The sequence below is a fragment of the Corvus moneduloides genome, chromosome Z (genome assembly GCF_009650955.1).
Source record: "Corvus moneduloides isolate bCorMon1 chromosome Z, bCorMon1.pri, whole genome shotgun sequence".
NCBI lineage: Eukaryota > Metazoa > Chordata > Aves > Passeriformes > Corvidae > Corvus > Corvus moneduloides.
In genome coordinates this window covers 34291294-34311240 of record NC_045511.1, presented here as the reverse complement: position 1 = coordinate 34311240, position 19947 = coordinate 34291294, and the positions used below count along the sequence as shown (strand labels likewise).

The window sequence follows — 19947 nt, the reverse complement described above, 5'->3', positions numbered from 1 at the left end:
GTACCTCAAATCTCAGAAGATCATAATAACATTTGATGTTCTTGTGCAATAGTGCTAGTAAGCAGCTATTACTTAATCTCCTACCAGTATTACACAAAACTATACTTGCGAAATACTTCAGATGAATATGCTGTAATTATATGAAATATAAAAACATGTATAGGGCAAAATGTTTTTGTAACTCTAAACACACAGACCTGTGGAGATGTGGTTTAGTGAACTATTTTAAAAATTGAATCAATGCTTTAAAAGCTTCTATGCATAACCTTTAAACTATATGCTGGAAGAAGAGTGGACACATGGACATACATTTTATATACTATGCACACACACACACGCAGAGACTGTGATCAAAAGCTCATCCTGTACACAGCTACTTTGTGTCTGTTGGCAGAATCAGGCTACTGAGCTGTAATAACCAGCTTCATACAACTTTTTTAGCACAGCCAACTGTAGCTATGCCACTGTTGCTCCAATATCACCTCCCCTTTAACTTGCCAGTGTTTCCTTCTCTCTCACTGATGACAGTTTTTTCTATTTTGGCGGTAGCCAGTATCCATGAGTATCATCACCTGTTAACAGCAATTCAGTTCCATCATGTGATCTATGATATGGTACCAATGGCTGAAAAGTGATTTCTGATATTCCTTGCTTACACTGAGGAAGTATTTTCAAGCTTAACTAAGAGTCCTAAAGAGTAAAGCAGACTAGAGGCACAATCACAAAACTAAGACTATCTCTATACAGAGAAATAGGTGTTCTCGTCCAAAATTTAGATTCTCAAAATTCCTGCTGAGATTTTGCAGCAGGAAATGATGATATTAAGCAACGGCACTTAGAAAGTACTGTATCCAAGGCCTTTTGGGATCCACCCTAAGGAGTCTGACTCGTTAAGCATCTTCATGTTTAGCAGACAGGAGACTGTACAAAGGAGATGCTGGGGACAAGAGGAAAGTGAGTAGGTCTCTCATCCTTGCTACAGCATCTATTATAAAACTATTGTGATACTTGCTGCATGAGGGAACTGCAAGACAGGTCTTCCCTCTGTAAACTATTAGGTGGATGTCATTATCTCTACATCCCAATAAATTAACTTGTAGAATAAGTAATTAAAGCAGAGAAATTTCATCATGAGTAACTTCAGAGAACCCAGGGGACAGATCACTACTGTAGTAAAGTATGGCTCAGGTCAATTAAGTGAAAGGAGAGGGCAGAAACTGAGTTGTTTTGGTGTTTCATGGGTCCTTCAACTACTGAGCAGTTATACAGATGGAAGGGCCATAGCTATCCTCTTCACTTTTTCAACGAAGAACTGATGTCAGGTAAGATTTGTAAAATCCAAAATGAAGACAGGAATTTCACTGCACCCAAGGTGGAAAAAACCCATGTCCAAGTGTTCATTTACAAACTAGTAACTTAGAATCCTTCTTGTTATGCCATTTTTGTGGCTCCTACTTCCCTTCATATGTTATACAGACACTCTACGAATCATGTTTGGAGGTTACGATCTCTACTAGTCTTTTGGGTACAGAACTCAGGTGCTGTAACCAACCAATAGAGAAAGATCTATTTTGTGCAGCTGCTCATGAAGATACTAGAAATGACTGTTGAAATGAACTGTGACTTAAGAATGTCACTGAACCCACCCTACAAAACCTCTTTCATATACACTCTCAAGACCCAGTGCTTCTTAGAAGCATGCTCCCTGGCTCTCTTCTCCCTTCACCCCTGCCTGGATGGGGTGGCCAAAAGATGATAACTACAGGACAACATGAACCACACACCCTGAGGGGTCACTAGCTGGGAATACTCACATGCATTTACAAAAATACTTCAGCTTTGAAGGCAACAGTCCCAGCAGTAAAGACTTATTACACAAAAGATGCAGAGTCAAACCCTTCCACACAAGCCTACAGATGTATTACTAACATTTATATGTCACGAAAACACAACCTTCACAACTCTATCCTTACGATTATATTTTTTAACTGTCTTTCTAAGCTGCATGGAAGAGACACATTTAAAAAAAAATTCTACAACTGGCATCAGAATCTTTAACATACTAAAAAGAATTGAGCCAAAGATGATATCACAAAGTCCCTTATGCTTAAGGGAAAATGTTAAATCAATTAGCAGCTGCCAGAATAAAGAAGCAACAATTTGATGTATAAGTTCCTTACAAAAATAACAAACTTTCCATGTTCTTCTCAAAGTGGTTACATTATGCAACAAGAAAACTGCACCATATTCTCAGCTCTTTAATGTTTCAAAAGCTTTATTAGCATACACACAGAAATTATAATCAAAGGATTGTACTCACTAGCCAGAACTTTGAAGAGTTTATAAACATACATGTACAGACTATGCCTTAGAGGGTTAATGTACTATTTTGAAGTATTGCAATAGGAGTTAGCTTTGGCACAGAATGTTCACACCCTCTGTAATAAATTCTTTTAACATACTTCATATTTCTTCCCATGTGAATGAATGTCCTTGGAAGAATTATCTACTAGATAAAAGCTGAAGATGAAATCTAAGTCTAGACTTATTTAAAGGGGGTAGACACTGATCTTATAATCTATGACACTGGCTGATTAATGAGCTGCTCATGATTGCTGCAGGCCTCTCCAAACTGCAGGAGCAAATGATACTATAGGACTGGGAGGAATGTGCTATCTGGATGCCACACCTTTGTTGAAACTTAAGAACTCACTTTGACTCCTACTACATTTATTCTAGCCTTGAACTACCACATGTACATGACCAGATATATGGTAACACACATGCACACCCTCACTACTTGCCTGCTACTTCTACAGCAGAATTCCAGTGCTACAGAACACATGGTAAGTATGCCCACTTGCAGCAGTCATGGTATGCGCTGTGCAGGGTCCACTGTTTTGCTTGTTGTGCTCTTGCACAAACAAATTCAAAACTTCCTGAAGCAGAATAGTAGTATGACATCCTGAGGTATTGATCTGGTCTTGCCTGACAGTCTGGATAATTTTATTTACATGTACACACACATATATGCACATATACATACATATGCATGCATATGACATGCCAGTATACACACACATACATTATAAAGCATAATGAACACATTGTGTAAACACAGCACATTCTGCATAACTACAGAAACTTCTATTCAACTCTGTTCCAAGCTTGAAATGGAACATGATTTAGATCTATAATAAAAAAGGTATATTACCTAATCCTTAGTGATAACACAGTAATTTCTGATTACATCTTTCAAAGATCTTTTGGGAAAATTTTTTAAACTCTACTAACTTCGTTTATAAAATAACAATGTTCTTAAAGTGAAGACAACCCATACAAATTTTTAGAAGTGTTCCCTGCACATTCATGTCCAAGACTTGGAGGAAGAAAAAGCCAACAGAAAAAAAAAAAGGACGAATAGAAAAAAAAGTCATTGTAATCCCACAAAGTAGACAACAGAAACTGTATTACCTTTAGCTGAAAACAACTCATCTTTTGGCTTATTTGCTTGCAATTTTTCTTTTTCTCATTTCTGGAGATAGATCTCTTTCTAAAAGTGTGCAGAAAAAGAACATCTTAACCACATCACCATGAACTTTATCACACCTCGAGTACACAGACTGCATCAGCTTCAGCAGACACTGAAGCCCTACAGCTTTTCAGCAGTGTCATTAGGTTCAAGAACATTCCACAAATGAGACATGAAAGCACATCTTATTCAATGCACACCACTCAAATGAACAATTATTTTTTAAGTACATTTTTAAAAATTGCAAATAAATCCCCTCTATAATCTCAGCAGACACCATTTCAGCAATTTTCTTGCATGAAAAAGTAGTAAGTAGACTATGCAGTGATAAATTAAGATTTCAATTACTCTTTTCACTTCTCATCTATCAGTTGGGTTTGGTATGTGAAGTGGCACTAGTGCCAAAACACCTTACTTTACTCCCTAAGTCTCCCAAAACCAGATTCCAAGTAGCATGATATTCTGCCCTCTCCTGTGGTAATCTCTTCAGCACCTGTGACTATGATTAAATGCATTAAAGAGCAATGACTAAGTAGAATATGAAGCAGCTGAGAATGATACATCCTGATGTTTACTATTCTAAATGCAGCTGGTTAAAAGCAGTTCTAGAAAAGCATTGATATGAATCTTGGTGTAGGACTATGACTAATTTCACATAGACTGACAGAATTTCAACAATAACTGGGCACCAACAACTGCAAATGTCATAAAAAGGTCCAATAGAAGACATCTCCAAGAGCACTTAACTGTATCATTACATAACCTTGGAATAAATTAAACACCTTTTTTTCATTACAGGTGAGCTACTCAAAAGCATTGAACTGACCAGAGCCATGCAGAAAAGCATGAAAATTTCATCCAGTAATTTAGTAAAACTACTAAGAATGTGAGTTATTTCAGTAATCTTGAAAATACCAACAGTTTACTAGATTAACGGCTAAAATTATATGTGTTATATAAAGTCACACATTAATTTCTGCATGAAACCCTCCAGGCAATTTAGTAAGTTGAACGTACAAATGCTGAGAAGTTATCAGCTGAAGGTAATGAACCTACCTGTGTTATAACTTTTCAATATCCAACTCTGTGAAGTGAAGAAGAGTTCACTATACACTTGAGCTCAGCAGCAACAGGAGAAAAAGCTGATGTGTAGGGACCATGAGACAGCCATTCAGAAAACCAGCGGAGGCCAGGGCTCACTCATCCATGAGGTATTGTGGAGAAAAGCTTGGCTTTACCAGGAACTGAAAGAGTTGTGCCTAAATGCTTGAAGGAGGATTTGCCAGATTATACCTTTCATAAGGAAAAGTCAGCCTCTACATGAGCATTTCTGTTACAAGTAACCCTCTTGTGGAAGCAGAGTTCTAGACTGCTGTTTATTATGAGCACTGCAGCCATCATAACATGTCACTTAATAAACAAGACAGTAAGTGATTACCACATTTTTTGCTAAAATATTGTTTTTCCAGAACTACTTCAACATCACTCCAAAGTACCTTTAAAAATTGTCCTACTGATACTCACTTTGTAATAATATTCAAACTGTTGACTTCAAAGAAGGAACTCAAATTGCTATGATATGACACTATCTCCTCCTGAGAAAAGGAATGCAGAGACCACTGTGACAGCAAAATTATTTTCTGTGATCAAAACTACTAGTTAAAGGCATGAATCTACACAGTCATATGCCACAGTATTTAAAGTTATTAGATGTTTTTAAAAAGACATTCACAGAAACTATTTAATCAGTGTTTGGTAGAAAAAGAAGTAGCTCAATAACCAGACTGTATATCAAAGTTATGCAACAGAAACTCATCAGCATACACTTAATATTTTTTTTTCCTATTAACATAATTATTTCCTAGTCAGTAAAAATGAAAATGACATGTTAACATTTCAAAAACACGAGAAAATGACCCTCTAGGCTTTATATGACTATCAAAACAAGTACCAGTACTTTATTTGCAAATTATTGTGCAAGAAATGATCGACTCAGCAAGTTTACCAGTCAACAAAGTGTGAGCTCTACCAGTTATAATCAATTTACATGTAATGATATGTCTAAATATGAATTTAAATGAGTTTTTGTCATTTCATGTTGATGAGCTGCTTTATCATCATAGAGATGGACAGTGACCATAGCTAATGTTGCAGAAACAGCAAAGCATGCACAAGTTTCATGAGCCAATGGTAACCCAGCATGAATAAATTTGTTTTCATGTAAAAAGACAGCCTTGGACTGCTAAGCCGTATTTATTTTCCAATCAAATTAACAAAAATTCTTTCTATGAGTTATTTCCAGGCATTTGCTGTATATGCTGTGTCCACTGCAAATACACAGTATGAATCACAAGTTTTCCTACCTTGTAACCTAGCACATTTCTCTTTCAATGTATGAAAAGAACTCTGAGGCCACCACAAAATAAAGAACCTTTCAATATCATCCCAGTTGTATATAAATACACATTGATAAAATTTGCAAAAGGAATATTCTGGAGATTAAGATAATTCTAGGTTCTATTACAGCATATTAGACATATCCCTGCACAACATCTTTAATACAATCACCAAAAATTTAAAATAACTGGGGCAAGTGAAATAAATTTCCTTCATAGCTGGCAGTGCTGATCAGATGAGATGTCAGAAAATGCAAGACAGTGGCAGTTTTAACATACAAGAACGTATAATTAAAGGCTGGCCTCAAAAATGTCTTCATTTAATAGAATCGAATTAATATAATGGCAACAACTTTATCAAAAGGACACCATTAAGTGCTAAAGTGAATTTAATTTTGCTTAGAATAGTGTAAGACAAACAAAGCTTAATATTTTCTAAATGATAATCCTTTTCATTTCCCCTAGCTTAATAATATAGATATTCCAGTAGAATACTAAAGTATAATTTTTAGTGATATACAGAATCATTTTAATGCATATTTGGTACAATTTCTTATTTTTGGTGTTCAGTAGTTGCTTTTGTTTTGATAAAATGATACAGCAGATTTATGTTTAACATCACAGATACATTTTGTCTATGTAAAGAATTTACAGAGCTTTTTCAATTGTGGAATGGTATGTTTCATACACGTGAAATTTTAAAAATGCTGCATGAACCTGTGACTTTGCCAATACGCAGATCAACCATCAGAAACTGTAATGAGCATGAGCTGACACACATTCCTATCTCGGCTTCGTACAGGCATGGACACATTCAAAATGTTGTAACATCTGTATGATTTGCTGTTACTTTGGTGATTGTGATATTCCAGGTGCAGATGGAAAGTGCACCTTAATGGTCCTCATAGAAGTACTTTTATCCCCCTGTATTTTAAAGGCATCAGATTCTTTTATTCTCCCTTGTAGCGAGGAGGTCTCTTCTCCTTAAATGCAAGAAGGCCTTCAATTCTATCTTTTGTTGGAATAGTCTGCAATGAGCAGAGGAACAAGTCATTATTGACACCAAAAAACAATACCAAGGAAAATATTTGCATACAAATCCTAGTTCTTCAATGCATCCAGGATGCATCAGAAAAATTATAACACAACAGAAAAATTAAAACTATTTAGTCAGATATAGGAATGTATCACACACTTCAAGGGCATGACATAAGGTTGATAAACAGTTTAGGTAGAGAAGGAGCACCTTTTCTCCAAACAGATGAGTGCAAGAAATTCTCTAGGGTTTGTTTTTGAGGGTGGGGGGATTGCATGGTTTGAGTTTCTTGGGGTTTTTTTGGTTGGGTTCATTTTGGGTTTTTGGGAGGGAAGAAGGTTATTAATCTGATTACCAAATGTCTTAAATAAGCATATAATGCTGACACTCCTATTTCCATCATAAAAAACTTGTCTCAAAGTCCACGAACATACACTCAGACACATCATTCCCATGTTTCACAGGCAAAGAGGTTTGTCTCAATTTTTTATTGGTTAGCACATATGCCATTAGTGGCACATGTCAGCTAAGTGTCCTTTGTGTTATTTCATGTTAAGCCAAAACAAAGCAAAAGCAAGGCAGTCCTTGGACCAGCATGGTAGTGTATGACTGGCTAGGGGTATGGCTGGTACTGCTTCACTACCTTCACCATAACAGTACTGGTAGGGGACATGTTATTGTCCTGAACTACACCGCCCTCCTTAAACTCCTTACAGATCAGACCAAGTAGATGGAAGGTTTAAATAAAATGCCAAAAAGTTTGCAGAAGAAATCACAGAGCCATTTCGAGATGAATTTCTGCATGTTTCATAACAGGTACCAACAAAGCCTGTTTTCTGTGTTTTTTCCATGTAATCATATTTACATACCTGAGCATAACAAGCTTCTTCAATTGCTAAACCTGTTACTAAGTCGACCTGGGGAAAAGAATACAATGGTTTTTAGAAGATTTTTTAAAAATTTATTAATTATTTCCTCACAGCTAACAGAAATACTGTGTTTGTATATGCCACATACTAAAATACTTCTGCAAAGTTCTTCTACACTATTTTAACATAGCAATGCTACACTGACGTGGTGAGAGTGGTTAGTATTTCTGCAACAGAATCCTGATTTGGTAATACAGCTAGCATGTAATATACTCAAAAAATGTCTGCTCTTTACTACAAGTCATCTGGTTAGGGAAAAACCATCAGTTACCTGCACATTTATAATAATTTCATTTACTACAGGGGAAAAGATGAACTGCAGGATTATTTAAAATTTTTTCTGAAACAACATATCTTCAAAATGCCATACGAGAACAGTATGAACAAACTCAGCTTTAAAAAGGATTTAAAATAGAAGAAAAAAAAGAACCCAATGTCTATCCTACATCATCATCATCATCTATTTTTAACACATTTAGTTTCTTTGTGAGCCGCTCTGAACAGTTGAAAAGGCTGATTTTTGCCCTCACTATTTCTCCATCCGTCTTAAGCACCATATGCTGCAGGATTCACTAGCTCTCCACTTGATCACTGGAAGGACTATGGCTATGCATCACAAGCAATTTTCAAAGGGAGATAAGCTATAGGATAGGTTACCAAGGGAAGCCATGAAATCTGTGCCATGGAAGTTTTGTAACAACAGCTTGGATGACCATTTGGCTTGGTTGGTTTTGATACAATAGATCTTGTCTTGGGCCTCAAGACTGAACTAGAAATGAGCATTCAGAATCCATCTAATCCTATCATTCTTAATCCTATAAACACCATTATTTTGACCTTTCAATCCACTATATCTGGTAGCCAGATAACATAGCCTGTAGCATTTTGAACCTTGGGTATTGAACTAAATCTCGAATTCCACCATTACTTGCTGTGGAGACCTAACAAACATACTCTTCGTGCAATGGCATCTGAGTTTGGTTCTCAGGCCACCACTTACTGGTGTTATGCTTTGCTGAACTCAAATATATCACTAGTGGCTTTTGTGACTTTTAAGAAAAAAGGACAAATTAATCTTCTTGGATTCAGATGCTACACGTGATGTGATCCCCTTTTCCTTGCACCAGACTGAGCTACCAGGTGGACTGGTGCAGAGCCTAACTTTAAGTATGACCAACTTGATGAACTCAGTCTTAGGATCTGTACACCTACAGTAAAATACATATCCAGATGGGATTTTAAATGAGCTTTAGAGCTAGGTCAATAGTGTACAAAATGGAGTGGCAATTAGAATTAAACATGAAATCAAGCTCCAGGTACAATTTTAATGCTAACCATTATTTAATTATTAAAAATAAATAATATGCCCTTCAGCTTTTAACTTTATTAGTTACTAAACACTGAGAGCTTGACAAACTTGACAGAGTATGACTTTGATCGTTTTTCCCACCTGAGATTTGAAACACAATTTGTTCATAGTAGTTTCTGTTTACTTCCTACTTAATTAGCAGAGTGCACTTCTGAGGTTACTAAGCCTTTTTACAGAAATCAGCATCTCAGGAGTCTGAGATATAAAAAATTTACATTTCATTCTCATTCTTTAGAAAGTTTTCACCAAATAGACTTCGAAAGACTATGACAAGCTAAAAACAGTTCTAGAAAAATAATTTTACCACAGTACAACTGCTGCCAACCTGACTTCTGGCCTACTCTCAAGGAAAGTACAGATCCTTACCTCCATTCCCTGATTGATAGCTAGTTTTGCAACTCTCATTGCTACGGGTCCCTAAAATGAGAGAAAAAGTTTATTCATATAGCATCAAAATCTGCAAGATTTGTAGTTGAAGAGTCTGCACATCAATATTCTTATATTTGGACCATCTAGACTTTGGATTTTCACTAAATTTATAGTATATAAGTCAGATAGTAGACATTTACATCCAAACTGATAGTTTGAATATTGAGAAAAAATAAAAGTATACTATTTTCAAAAGAACCTAATTAATGTATTTGGTTTATGTTTCAAAGGTGCTGAGTGCAACCACATTTGTTAAGCTTTATCAATTTCCTTCAAAACAAGGCTCAGAATGGCCACCTTAAGATACATCATTATAGGTCTTTTCAAGGTCAATCCTATGTCCCTACTGTCACACAATGGAGACACATGAAAATATGTGATCATGAAATAAAATTAATTGAGGCAAGCTTCAAACCTACAGTACACTATTGCAAAGCCTGCACTGGTCAAGTGATGACACTCTCCTGGGAGTGACTGAGATCCCCAGTGAGCAGAGGGATTTCCACACTCCCTCCCAATGTGCTGCAGAACAGCAAGACGTCTTTGGGAATCATCTCAGTCCTGTGCCTATCCTTCAGCATCAGCTTCTAGATTTTCAGGCCTGCTGGCCTGCTGATTTGGGAAAAGCCAAATGCTTATGAGGCAGTTCCAATAAGAAGTTGTAACCATAAATCAACCTTCCAGAACCACTGTATGTTAAAATTTTTACTGTACTTTTCATTTTTGTCTTTCAATAACCACCATTAAATGCCATACCTCAGATATGACATTTTACATTTCCAATGAAAAATTTTAGCTGTTACACTTGTGATCCAATAAAGTGGTTCACTAATTATTTTATTTTTCTGCTTCTTATGAATTTTCTACCTAGGACCTTTTGCTTCTCTTCTGAGGTGTTCAACAGCAACAAAGTAATCCACTACAATAATTGCTATACTAAAAAACAAAACCTGTAGACTATTTTTTTTTCTTGTTTAAAAGTTGAAAGCCAGAACACAAAATGAAAACACCGACCAGATCATGGCAAGATGAAGATTGATGGAGGTTTCTTCTTCTCTATGAAATAATTGGCAAACACCATTCAATACAAGAGAGAAAACTTCTGATCGCTTGCCACATAACTAGCATGGCTTTTTGATACATAATTTTGTGACAGTTCTCTTTAATAAAGCTGTTTCTTTTTCAGTCTTCTTATTTGGTAAAAACTAAAAACCAAAATTATTTGTTATACCTGAGGTAAGAATTCTTTCGCCAAAGCTAGTGCTCTTCTGTATGCAGCATCCCCTGCTTCATTCTGTTCTACCACATGGCTAATCAATCCTATTGATTTTGCTTCCTCACCATCTACAATGCGTGCAGAGAAGATTAGTTCTTTTGCCAATGACACTCCAATTGTGCGAGGTAATCTTTGTGTCCCGCCTAGAGTTTGTAAAAAGAGAAAATGCAACAATTAGTTTCCCATGTATCTATACCACAAATGTAGATTCCTTGTTCATTTCAAGTACTTTCATTTTAAATTCCATAAACAATTACATAAACATACAGAAATTCAACTAGTACAAAGGCATTACTAAATACCTTCTTCAGTTTTTCAGACTACATCTAAATTGAAATCAATTGCCCTGTTTCTTAGAAAGACATGTAAATAACTGAAAAGAGGTACTATTAATAGAGATTCTGTTCTATTACAGAGAAGTTACCTTACTCATATCAGCCAAAAGCCCAACAAAAACTACTTGACAGTAATTAACTTATCCAAACCCTCTGCTTCTTTTCAACACTATATATTTTTATGATATAAGTCACCACTTTCAAAGAACTATACTTAAAAATAATATATACCTTAACAAGACTGTAGTCCATTCTAATACTTGCACCTTAGGGACCATATTTATATGTAAACTAAACTAAAACCACTACTAGACAAGGTCTCTAAGAAGCCATGGCTGTGTCTTGTCTTACTCCTGCATTATTGTTGCAACCTTAAAGCACGATTACAAAAGCTAGGGAAGAACAATGGCAGGTTCAGATCAGCAGAGAAAGGCATTTAACTTTATAACAGTTAGCTGTCCTTAGCACATTAAAAACTTCTTTGACTTAGCAGCATTTTCAGAAGGTCATTAAGCAGTAACTACATTAACCAGACAAGAAGATTGCTTAGCTGGACTAACAATTAACTTTTGAGAACTAATAAACAACGAGAATGTAGGAATAATCATTATCAAAATGGAAGAGGTAGATTCAAATCACAGAAGCACGTTTATGAATTAAAACAGTGGAAATGGCCTTTATCCAGGAGAAAGGTTTTGAAAATCACAAGGTCTACCATTTTAATATGGATCTGAAACAAATACTCAATTTATACAAACAGTCTGAAAGCAAAAATTTCTTTCCAAATAGTTATTTCTGCAAGAGCATGCTAATATATTCAAATATAAATATATATATTATATATATATTCATATAAAAATACATGTATATATGCAAGAGGAATATTTATAGGAGTTGTTCATAACACTGTGCAAATGTGTGCCCGACTAACAAAATATATTAATTTCTACTAAATAATGGTAGATTAAGCCACCAGTATTTTATTCAAGCCATTCAGTTCTCTTACTGATGTTTCCTGAAAATACTTCCAATACATTTCTGAGATAAATAAACTGACAGCAAACAAACTAAAAGCTTTTGTGATTTAATGATTCAGCTTTCTACTACTCTTTTTTTCCAAACCACAAGCCTCAGTACTACTATATTCCTTTCCAAAAAACCAGATCTGCCTTTAAACACCTTATATAATACAAAATTGCAGAAGGTTTGTTTCTGCCTTATGCCTGTCCAGAATATTAGAAGATGATGATCTATAACAAAAACAGATATATTTTCCAGGCAAAAACTGGAAGAAAGAAAGAAATTATTATAACAATTCAAATAAAATTTGTAGAACAAAAACATTAGTAAAAACAAATAATGTGATGTTTTCTATGATCCTACAATGCTTGAGAGGATTTTAGCAAGACTGTCCTAATGGTCAAGGGCAACAGGCAACAGCAAGAGGAATTCCTATTCAGTACATTCTGCTAATTCTGCTAATTTTCTAAAGCTAAACCAGTGATAGTGCTAGGGGTAAAATTTTGCTAACAGCACAATTTAGAGACATTTTTCTGAAAGGGGCAAGGGATGCTCATACACCAAAGTAACCCCACACCATAACCCAAAAAACAGTACAAACCCTGAAGTATAAGCTTTCCCTTCAGCCTTGGCTTGCCTCACTAGTGACATTCATGGAGAATGACTAAAGCTCTATCTATCAAATTTAAACCAGACCTACATGCCAGAAAAATGTGAGCTGTGTTTTCAAGAAACTCACCGCTTCTGATACTGAGCTGTACCATCACCACAAACATACATTTATTGCATTTTTTATTTAAATATTGAACATCTTTTAATTTCTCACCCAAATAACCTGTCACACTAATCAACATCTATTCTTGCACACATTTTATGCACACATTAGAACATAAAAAATGTCTACCTTACTCTCCTTAGGAATATTTTAGTCACAAATTATTCCTTTCACCACAGCCATGGAATCCAGAAATGCATCCAGTTTGGCTTTTGATTAAAGAAACCTATTTGTCTAAATCGTAAGATCTGAAACCATACAAGGCTGAATTTACTGACTCTTCATCTTCTGCTTCTTTCTTGCACGTATTCCTAATATTTTTCTTTACTTAATTATCTGCCCCTTCCTTTACTGTTTTATCTCTTCTATTACTGCTTTACCAGGAAATGCTGAAAACAAAGTTTCATTGAGCAACAATATTTCATAACTTTGACCAAACAATGGATATGTTTAAGCATGAAATAGTGTTTATAGATTAAAAAAACCTGTTCTTGTCAGTGTCTTACACAATAATGATTAAAGAGCAAAAAAAAGCAGACTATAGTTGTTTGGCTGCCTCCTACACTGAGAAGCCATTAAGCAGAGGAGCATACTCTTTGATTAATATTTACAGAACAGAAGCCAACAGTTCACTGCATCAATTATATATATTCAGTAGTAGGGGTAAGATATATGCACACACAAAAGCTGTAAGACCAAATTAATCAAACACAAACAACACGCTAAAATACATCCAACACACCAAAGTTGCATCCATTTATGAAGAAAAGACGGAGTACACTGCAGATAGATGCTCTGTTTTGGTAATACACAAAGAACACATAATATCTGCCAACTATAATCAGAAATAAAGGAAGTAACACCCGGTCTTCAAAGACGTTACTTAACCAAGGCATTTCATCTAAATTTAGTGCAGAATTTGATGCGAGAATAGTTGTTTCATCTTCACAAATTTAATGACATGTTATTTCAAGGACTAGTGATCTGGTATTACTCATTGTGTTGATAAAAGTGTTTAACACACAGTTGCAATGGTAATGTGTTCTTACCTGAAATGGTATATACTCAATGTCGTAATACTTGTAAATAGCATTTTTAGATGACACTAATTAATATTTAAAGTTTGTTTACAGTGAAAAGACACAGTTAACAAAAGACTGCTAATTTCTGGTACAAAAACTGTTAAACAGTATTTTTTACAATTTAACAAATAGTTGATTTTGCATGAATATTTATTTACTGTCAGTAATTCATCAATTACAAAATATGTACACAACTGGTTTGAATTAAGGGAATTACGTGATAAATGCCCAAGAGTATATCCAACAATATGAAGCAACGAGCTTACTGGAAATAGATTCATCATTCTGGCAGAGAATATCTACAGTCAGTAGTTTCTCATAGCTGACAGCACTGTCAAAACATATTGGAAAAAATCGTGTTCTGACAAAAAAAATCCAAACTTTAATTCAGTAATAATCCTGTTTATTAAGTCAAGTAAAAACCAGTCTTCCTTTCCTATCCTATCCTATCCTATCCTACCCTATCCCTTGGTTCTCAGTAGATTAATTTAACCAACAGGTTTCTAGCTTTCTTCTTTTAAAGAGTACTGTGCACGTCTGACATTTTATTAATACTTAGTGGTGAAACCAAAGCCTGTCATCCACAAACCTTCTAATTATTCAAGTAAAATGTATGCTTGTGATTTTTTTGCAGGAAACTCTAAGTATATTTTTCACTCTTTCATTGAAACTCATAAAAATATGGAGTGCAGAAAGCTGCTGTTCATAATAATGAATCTTCAACAACATAAGTCCATGAAAAAACTAATATGGATAAAATGATTATTTTAGTATAACATTTTTCAGTCATATTATGTTGTATTTTAAAAGTCTCTGTAACAAACATAGCTTCCACTTTTAAAGTACCTGCCATCTGTTGCTAAGTTAAGCAATTTTCAAAATATAAAACATGCTAAATGTCTAAACACTTTACCTAGATAATACTTAACACCAATTTTCCAAGAGACTATTTCCAAGATTAGGCCTTGATTCTGAGAAGTTGTACGTGTTTTAGTTAACTTAAATCCAGATATAAATCTTTATGGGCTCAGGCTTCCCCAATTTTGTCTCAGAAGAAACATGAAGAGTACTTGCCCAGCACGAACCAGAGAGCTGACTAACAACCAAAACCAGCTTAGACTGGGAAAGACACCAATACAGATGCAAAAAGAAGACGGTGAAAATGTGATGGAGAAGAAAAGAAACAAAACATTATCTCTTCAAGAGGAAAAAAAAGCACTGAGATGACAAAGAGCGGGCGGTAGGTAAAGCCACTCTTACATAGCCACGTAAGTCATTGTTTGGAAAAAGACTGGAGATCTGAGGAAAGCCTGAGACAGTGGCCTGAGGTTGCCCCAGGGTCTGTAATGACTGAGAAAAGAAGTTTTTTGAGCAAAATTTCATATTAGGTTGCCCAAAGTGCTCATAGAAGTCTGGCATGTCAGTCAAGCCAAAGAAAGCCCCACAGGCACACCAGACACAATCTCCCTAGCTGAGGTCCAAGAGGCAGGACGACTTGCTATCTGTGCCAGCCTGGCTGTGGCAAACCCCATCTCCAAAACAGCCCACTTAATTTGCAAATCAGTCCTTAACTTTCACAATCCGTTCTATTCATCTGCATCTGTGGATTGGTTTATTTAAAAATCTCTCTTGAAAACGCCTATACCAAACCGCCATGCGTGGGTGGCTTGAAGGTGACAGCTTGAATCAGAAGAATATAGTACTTGGCTTGAAGATGCACGAATGCTTAAGATGCATGAGAGGAAGTGTAAATACACTTTAAGAATTCACTAGCAGTTAAATAATTACAGCTTTTGTACTGAAAGATTAAATGGCCATGTAATTTAGAAAAACTAATTTATTTTCAAAATAAGAAATTGTCTTGTAGATTGAGAAAATAGAAGATGGTTTCCTAGCAGATGGCTGCGTATGTGAAATGGATGGGACCAAAGAAATGCATCTGGAACCCAAAGTTTATAAAATGGACTCCACTTCAAAAGGGATTCTGCACCTGGTGTAAGGAGTTCACTCCACATTTCACTCACAAACACAGTACAAACAACTCCACTGTCAGACAAAATACTGTTTCAGAAGCACAGACCTGCATTACCCCCCCATGGACTCCCAGGACTTGCGGTATTACTAATGCCACTGACAATATGTCTTATTTGGTTTTAAACTGAAATTATTTGTGGAAAAAAAACCAGAAATGCCAACAACTGTAATCTACTTATTAACTTTTACTTTAGTGTTCACAAGTGCAACTAGCATGAGCACACAGATATTCAGTAAAACCATGTGCCTTCCTATTACTCCATATAGGAACTTGGTATTTCATTTGAGGATGCATTAAGTCACCTTAAATGAAATTCAGAAGTAGATACAGATTAAAACATAAGTCTTCTTGCTGCAGATAGGTATTAATGGCCCACAAGAAGGCATTTTCCAGTTTCAAAATTACACCCACACATTTATGAAATCATTACTCAGCTGTAACAACAGGTAGGAGGTTTAGACCAGTACTGCTCTGTATGATCATACTTCACAAATCATGTGGGATTTATGTGTAATATTGAGTGAGAACTTTTATTTAACTTGTATTTTAAATAAATTAGTTTTTCTAGTCCATATTCTTGCTCTTTTCATTTGACTATGACCGCTAAACTTCATTTAATGTGAAAATCAAGACAAGAAAAAAACAGACACAAGAAAAACTTTTGTCACTACCTAGGGCAAGTGAAAGAAAAAAAATAATTACCATGGTAGTATCCTATTTTTACTTATATTTTTAATGAGATCACAGTCTGAAATTGGGTCAATTACTACAGTTTTCAGTGGACAGAATTGAAATGATGAAGCAACAAGCAAAGCAAAAAACTGACTAATATATCTGAAGTCTTCACTGCTTAAAAGCAAGTGACTTGAATGTTTTCCTCACTTCAGTGCTCTCCTTATGGAAATCACCCTTTTATCCTTCCACACAGCAAAGAAATCTGCTAAACCTCCCAAACCAATTCCTCTTCCTTAACCCTATTCTTTCTCCTATCCTCACTACTATCAAATTAATCTGGTTTCAACTCCTCCAGAGTAATGGGTTTTTAAGAATTTATGTCTGAAATTATTCATCCCTGAAATTCTGTGACTTGAGCAGCACTAAAGAAAGGACAATTGGTGGCAATTATGATGGGAGCACAGGGAAAACGTCAAACTCAACAAGACAGTAGGAAAACACAATCTCACCTAGCCCAGCTACCAAATCCTGAGAAGGCAGAGCACTCTCTCTACTGAAAAATAAATGCAAAATGAACTTGTACATACAAAGCACATTTTTCATCTGAAGTAAAATGTCCTCCCAGCCAAGGAAGCATACACTGTAGCTATACTGTACCTAGCCTGGTACTTAGGCTATAACATAATGTCTACAACCATTTGTGGGGCAATAAAAGGGCCAAACCCTTCAATGCTGGCATGCATTAATATAATATATGCAAAGCAAAAAGGAAACCCGTCCATAAATTGGAACTTAAGATACATTAGTATAAACATTTCTGTATAAAGCCAATTCCTGTGCAACAGTGGACCTACCCCAATAAGCACAAACTGGTATTTTAACACTTTATTGTCTCGGACTACTCAGACATTTTTCCTTAACTACAGTTCTTGCATCACCTTCTTGCCATTTTTTCATTCCTGAAAAAAACCCCAGAAATCAATATGTGAGAGGACAACAACAAAGAAAGAGACTAAATAAGTGATTATTCCCAGTCTTCAGCTGTCAGACAGTTAGAACAGTAAGGAAATGAAATACATTAAGAAAACATCTTTTATGTTCCTCTTGCCTGCTGCTGTGACATAGCAATACAGGACCGAAGTCACTGTTTTCAGCATGCAATGCAACATGGCTGTATGCAATGGCAAGTCTTTCCCCATAGATGGAGAAACTAGTGCTAATTATATTCTTCTGTCACCTAATCAGGCGCATACGAGTTGGATTTCATGGACCTTTAAAGTTTAAAGGGTCAAAGAAATTAGACACTAATTTTGTTTTCCTTACATCCTACATCCAGATTCCAGGAAGAAAGACATTAGGAGCTATACCCACATGAGGTAATGAAGAAATGAGCCCACATCAATAGGAAGAGCTAGAATAGCTGCCATGCATCTGTGGGGCCCTGCACTGCACTTACTAAAAAAATAACAAATATATTTTAATTAACGTAAGTCATTAAGAATAGTTTGTATAACAAATGCTAAGGTTCAACAAGATAGGAAGCACCACTCACTTCTCACTAGCTGGCCTCATCCTGCTCTTCCGGCACGACTATTCTGAAGTGACCAGAGCCTACTGCTGAACACTTTGTGCTTCTACTTGTGGCTACATCCCGGGCGCTGCTCCTACTTTCTGGATCTCTTAGGGCACTCCTACATGCAGATCCTTTGACTCTTCTCTGGCAGCAGTCCATCTGCTTGACTAAGGATTCAGTGCTAGTGCTCTCCCAAATCCTCAGCAGGTTAGGAACATTTTATTGGAGCCTGGAGCCATCAAAAGCTCTATTACTGCCTAAGTCCTTCAGAGAACACATGGCATTTGAGCAAGAAACTAAAAAAAAAGAAAAAAAAATCTTTAAATAAAGGACACTTTACTCTTGAAATCTGAAGAGAATAATGGAATCTTTAAGAAAAAATGCTGAATGACAAGCCTTGTAAGAGTCCATTTGCCTGCAAGGTCAGAAATTTGATGAGCAAGCATGAATCCACATCACCTTCTTGGCCTCAGTCTCTTTTCTCTTTCTTTCTCAGATAAAATCATATTTTTTAACAGACTTACTATTTCTGTTTCATCTTAAGCCTGGGATGTGTTTCACCCTAGTTACTGCCAGCCTTCTTCCCTATCCAGACTCTGTTGTAACATTTATTCTTCTTGGAAGTACACCACTGAAACAGCTCAGAAATAGAAAGCATTTATCACACCTCCATTTTCAATCCTAGTCAAACAGGGTTGTATCTTACCATGCACATGTAATTGAAGGTCACACAGAGAGCTGTAGGTGTTCTGTGGAGATATCTGGTGGAATACCAAAAGCAAGATAAGCTTGCAATGTGTTAGCATGGCCCTTATGCCTTTTTATGTTACAAAACATAAATATGATTTGAGACAGTCTACTTTGCTATCTCAGTCTCTCTCATCTGTTTCCTTGTCATACATCTCTATTTCCTTAGGTGTTCTTAAGATTCTAGAACATTTCTGGTGAAACAAAACAAAAAAAATTAATCTGAAACAAAACATTTTAGTTTTACACCTTGATTTTGGTTGACAATTAAGTTCAGCCATTGAGCTGAATCCTCAGAATTTTAACAGTCCTACTTACACCTGAAAAAGTCTTATTAAAGTAAATTTATCCCTCCCTTCTAGCCTGTTGCTTGTACTCAAGCCATGTACTATTTCACAGCAGTGAGAACCTGTGTGAAAGAAAACTCTGGTTGCTTGAACAGATAAAAACAAAATACAACCAATAAAAATTAGGCCATTAATGCAACAGTGATCTTACATGGTACTCACACTGAATGTATGGAGTATCCTTGAACAGAAGCAATTTTAGTTGTTTTGCACAGAGAACTCCCCAGCGCTGGTAATAAGAACATCCTCTCCTTACTGGTTCAGAACAGAACAGAGGGTCAGGTGCAGCTGTGAGCTCAGGCTGCTGGGTTTGAGTCCCACAGACAGCCTCATCCTCCTTATTTGACTAAACACAGTCATGATCCCTCACAATACTCTGCCTGAGGTCATT

At 35.9% G+C, this 19947-nt stretch overlaps 1 protein-coding gene and 1 long non-coding RNA gene across 6 annotated transcripts in view; one reads left to right on the top strand and one right to left on the bottom strand.

Moving 5' to 3' along the window:
- Positions 1-10881, top strand: part of LOC116437707 — a 66102-nt gene extending 55221 nt beyond the window's left edge. The window contains exons 3-5 of one of the 3 annotated variants that reach the window (XR_004237425.1): positions 2740-2846; positions 4331-4418; positions 10563-10881. This is a non-coding gene — a long non-coding RNA (uncharacterized LOC116437707). Of the gene's footprint in view, positions 1-2739; positions 2847-4330; positions 6107-10562 lie in introns of those variants that run through there. The other 2 variants (XR_004237424.1, XR_004237426.1) reach the window with 2 other exon arrangements.
- AUH (AU RNA binding methylglutaconyl-CoA hydratase) overlaps positions 5465-19947 on the bottom strand; it is a 110890-nt gene continuing 96407 nt past the window's right edge. Inside the window, exons 7-10 of one of the 3 annotated variants that reach the window (XM_032095737.1) lie at positions 10923-11110; positions 9629-9679; positions 7834-7881; positions 5465-6956 (exon numbers count right to left, since the gene is read on the bottom strand). In XM_032095737.1, coding sequence (XP_031951628.1) covers positions 6879-6956; positions 7834-7881; positions 9629-9679; positions 10923-11110 — 365 coding nt within the window. In that variant the 3' untranslated portion in view covers positions 5465-6878. The remainder of the gene's footprint in view (positions 6957-7833; positions 7882-9628; positions 9680-10922; positions 11111-19947) is intronic. The other 2 variants (XM_032095738.1, XM_032095739.1) reach the window with 2 other exon arrangements.